Source organism: Mus pahari, chromosome 13, assembly GCF_900095145.1.
Source record: "Mus pahari chromosome 13, PAHARI_EIJ_v1.1, whole genome shotgun sequence".
Classification (NCBI taxonomy): Eukaryota; Metazoa; Chordata; class Mammalia; order Rodentia; family Muridae; genus Mus; species Mus pahari.
In genome coordinates this window covers 22,930,646-22,935,003 of record NC_034602.1, presented here as the reverse complement: position 1 = coordinate 22,935,003, position 4,358 = coordinate 22,930,646, and the positions used below count along the sequence as shown (strand labels likewise).

General features: G+C 49.3%; 1 protein-coding gene across 1 annotated transcript; it reads left to right on the top strand.

Moving 5' to 3' along the window:
- Nucleotides 1-404: 404 nt before the first annotated feature.
- Ppia (peptidylprolyl isomerase A) lies at nucleotides 405-4,036 on the top strand. The gene is made up of 5 exons (XM_021210601.2): nucleotides 405-600; nucleotides 2,521-2,551; nucleotides 2,643-2,731; nucleotides 3,363-3,535; nucleotides 3,697-4,036. The coding sequence occupies exons 1-5, from the start codon at nucleotides 532-534 to the stop codon at nucleotides 3,827-3,829; spliced, it is 495 nt and encodes a 164-aa protein (XP_021066260.1). The 5' UTR covers nucleotides 405-531; the 3' UTR covers nucleotides 3,830-4,036.
- Nucleotides 4,037-4,358: the final 322 nt, after the last annotated feature.

Genomic DNA, 4,358 nt, shown 5'->3' with positions numbered 1-4,358 from the left:
CGGTGTGGGTCCTGGATCTCGGCGGCCCAGGGATGCCTGCCGGTTCGAGTTTCCGCAGCGAGGGCAGCGCCTCAGGACCCCGCCCGACCTTGAAGGGCCGCTCGACCTTGAGGTCCATGTTTGCCTCAGTTACTCGCTCTGTGCAATGGGAAGATACGCAGTATCACTGGGGAAGACCAGGGGCCCCGACTCGTTCCTGAGGACAGCCAGATTGCGTGGCCATCCTCCCTAACCGCCCTCGGTCTCTTCCCCCACCGACCGCGCCGCAACCATCTAGTAGGAGCCCGCGGGCGGGAACCTGCCTCCGCGCGCTACAGCGCACGCGCGCCTCGCGCCCCGCCCCCACCCGCGCCCGCGCCCGCCCATAGGCCTGTCGCGCCGTCACTCCGTCTGGGAAGCAGTTGTGATTGATCCAGGTCCGGGCGCGCGACTCGGGGGTGGGCGGGGCCCGAACCGGGTATAAAAGAAGCCGCGGCGAGGCTCGTGCCGCTTTGCAGACGCCACTGTCGCTTTCCGCCGCTTGCTGCAGCCATGGTCAACCCCACCGTGTTCTTCGACATCGCGGCCGATGACGAGCCCTTGGGCCGCGTCTCCTTCGAGGTCGGGTGGGCTGTGGTGCTCCAGGGTGGGGTCCCGGGAGCGGTGGAGGGGGAGGCTCTCTCGGGCGCGGGCCGACCCTCCGGTGGAGCGAGCGCGGGCGGCGGCGCCATTTCCTGACGAGGGGCCATTTTGGGAGGCCGGCGAGGCGCGGGGAGGCTGGGCGGGCGGCGGACAAAGCCGGGCGGGGCGCGGCCGTTGGGGGGAGGGGGCCGCCCCGCAGGCGCACGTGGCTGCGTCCTGTGGGGCCCCGCGAGGCCGGGCGCACGTGCTCCGCGCCTCTCCCTTCTCGCAGCCGTTGGGCCCCGCCCTGCTCCGCTGCGGCGCCGCAGCCCCGCGGGCCTCTTCCCAGCCTCCTTCCCGGAGCCCCGCGGCCTTTCAGTCGGATCTGGGCAGGGACCCTGCGGAAGGTCTCAGGCGCGAAGGCTCGGAGAGCCGGGACGTGCTCGTTAGCCCGGTTAAAGCTAATGGTTCCTAAACCGAGTGGTTCCTCCGAAGAATATACAAACAACCGTTTGGTAGCAGTCTTGAGTGTGAATTGAACCTGTGGCCATTTGGTCCGAAGCGGCCACATTTGGTTAGGGAGGCCCAAAATACCCCTCCGCGTCCCCCACCCCGGAGCGGAAACGAGAAAGGCCTGGCTTTTGCTGGTGCCTAAGGACCGCCTCCTGTCGCAGTGATGGCGCAGCGGGGGAGGCGCTCTGAACCCCTCCCTATTACCCTCTGTGAGACAGACGTGTTATGACTGGCCACGCTGCAGTTTGCATTGACCAAAGTGGATTGCCAGTGGTTACCTACTTAATTAGTTCTGGAGGTTAAGTGGCTGCTTAAAGATCAGTTAGTAATTAGAGTGCCCTAAGCAATTGGCGTTTTTCTTTTACAAAATTAAATATTCTTGTTAACCTCAGTATTAGCCCTTAGGCCATAGTGAAATGTAACGTTATTTAGTGTCTGTCCTGTTAAACTCCAGAAGCTATCATTGGTGGGTTTTTAACTCCAAAGCTAGATCTCCCGATTGCCCACCCACCTGCCACAGTGCTGGGTACACAGTAGGTAGGCACCTAAAGAGAGCACTAGGTTCTAATTAGTCCTCACCCAGCATGTATCTAGTCAAAGCTGATAACTGACAAGGACTCTTGTGGAAACTTGGCCAAAGCATAGCGCTGGGTAGGAGGTTAGTATCAGGTTAGCCAGTGCTTAATGGGAACGGGACAAGCCCATAGGTGAAAATAGAGGTGGAGCTGCCAAGAAAGGCTTTGAAGTCATACTTGGGTAAAAAAAAAATGTGGACTTGTTAAGCTGTGAGAAAAAGCGGTCCAAAAGAATCACATATTTAACTACTTAAACCATAAATATATCCCTCCAAGATGCTGCAACTGATGAGTTGTGGTTTTCAACTAGCTATAAAAGGGCGTGTAGATATTGAAGTGTTTGAAAATTCTACAGTCCTCTATAATTAGGTTAGGGACCACTAACCTGATGCTTAAAGCTATGCTGGCAGGTTGAAAATGGTAGCATTTTCATTGCCAGAAACTAACAGTTTATTTGCCTAATCATGCATTGTGTGACAACACTTTGAGAATTTACGATTTTAGGTTTCAACATGACGTTAGGAGTGATGCTATGCTTCTGAGAAGCCTCAAGTCTATTCAAAGTAGGTGTGATGTATTAAAAGCTCTTGAGTCATGCTTAAGGAGTTTGTCACTATTTTAAGTAATGACTAGTTCCAGATTTTCTTCATATTTTTTTGGTTTTCAACTCAACCCTGTAGGACCTTAGAGCTGATAGGCATGATTTCTTACTAGGAATTAAGCGTTATTACCACAGTAGTGAAATTGACTCACAAATCCCTAAAGCTAAAGGCATTAAGCATGAGAGTGTTAACCTATATATTAATTAGCTGTTACTATTTTTTTGTTACAGCTGTTTGCAGACAAAGTTCCAAAGACAGCAGGTTGGTTTCATTTTCTAGATTTAACAAGTTTCATGGGTAAAACTATTATAAAGAGAAAGTATATGTGTGTACACGTTTTTGTTTTTAACAGAAAACTTTCGTGCTCTGAGCACTGGAGAGAAAGGATTTGGCTATAAGGGTTCCTCCTTTCACAGAATTATTCCAGGATTCATGTGCCAGGTATTTATTAAATTGAAATTTTTATTTTTTAGTTCCTTTTATTGAGCCAGCATGTTTAAGTTGTAATTGAGCTAATATTACACCATTTCTTTCCAGTTGCCTGTTTTTTTTTCTTATGTGTGTACATAGCAGTACATGTGAGTTCTTCTGAGCCTGATGACTGGCCCCAGCACAGGCTCTGTTCTGAGACAGTATTATGTCATGCAGGTTGGCCTTAAACTCCTCATCCACTTGCCTCTTCCTATGTGCTGGGATTCTAGATGTGTTAACATACCAATCTTCTAAAATCTGTATGTTGGATTGGGTGTGAGTCTTATGAATCGCCTGCTCCGTAAGGATGCCAAAACTGAGGACCTGAGTCCTAGAGCTGCTATAGAAAGCTGGGCGTGGCAGCACATGCTATCATGCTGTCAACCAGCCTAGCTAAAGCTTTGAGCCCCAGGCTAAACAAGAGATGGGTGATTAGATTTGAAACAAAAAGTGGGCAAACAAATTGGAGAGCAGTGCTGATATACTGTGCCATAAGTATATACACAGCAAGAAAATTAGAAATGTCATAAAAGCTGACTTTTGCAGACTTTTCAGTTACATTGTCAAAGTGACATTACTATCTGATTTTTTTTTTTTACAGGGTGGTGACTTTACACGCCATAATGGCACTGGCGGCAGGTCCATCTATGGAGAGAAATTTGAGGATGAGAACTTCATCCTGAAGCATACAGGTCCTGGCATCTTGTCCATGGCAAATGCTGGACCAAACACAAACGGTTCCCAGTTTTTTATCTGCACTGCCAAGACTGAATGGTAAGAAACAGTGAATGGGATCTGTACAAAGCCCTCTGCTGAGGGACACTTGTTTCTTGCTTCAGTGTTCTTTCCCTTCTCAAGATAGTGGAAATTGAGCCAGTAAGAGTGCTGGCTGGATCTACCTCTGGTTGCTGATGGTTGTCGTCATTCTCCTACAGGCTGGACGGCAAGCATGTGGTCTTTGGGAAGGTGAAAGAAGGCATGAACATTGTGGAAGCCATGGAGCGCTTTGGGTCCAGGAATGGCAAGACCAGCAAGAAGATCACCATTTCCGACTGTGGACAACTCTAATTTCTTTTGACGTGCGGGCATTTTACCCATGAAACCATTCCTTCTGTAGCTCAGGAGAGCACCCCTACCCCATCTGCTCGCAATGTCCTGTAATTTCTGCTCTCACTGAAGTTATTTGGGTTCCATATTTTCCTCATTCCCCTTCAGGTCTAGCTGGATTGCAAAGTTAAGTTTATGATTATGAATAAAAACTAAATAAGAACTGTTTGTCCTTGTTTGTATTAAGTGTTGGTATAGGTCTCTAAGCAATTGGCTAGGTTACTTGGCTGACTATAGCAGTACTCTAAGGTTTTCCTCTAAACCAACATGTCTTGACTGCTGCTGAGTATCTTTGGGGGGGGGTGGATAAGGAATTTTCCTGAGAAATTTAGGAATTGCTGTAATTTTAAGTTTTTGTGGGGACTGCCACATGGACCACAGGATAAACCTATCTATACACATAGGTTTCAAGGATTCAGGTTGTCCTCAGTCTACTCAAACTTCAGATCCTCCTGCTACTTTTGGGGGAATCAAATCTGAGACTCAACGA

Excerpts from the sequence above, each read along its gene's own strand:
- Ppia (XM_021210601.2), top strand. The coding sequence starts at position 532 with ATGGTCAACCCCACCGTGTTCTTCGACATCGCGGCCGATGACGAGCCC. Across the intron at positions 601-2,520 it reads TGGGCCGCGTCTCCTTCGAG|CTGTTTGCAGACAAAGTTCC; the intron begins GTCGGGTGGGCT and ends TTTTTGTTACAG. Across the intron at positions 3,536-3,696 it reads TGCACTGCCAAGACTGAATG|GCTGGACGGCAAGCATGTGG; the intron begins GTAAGAAACAGT and ends ATTCTCCTACAG.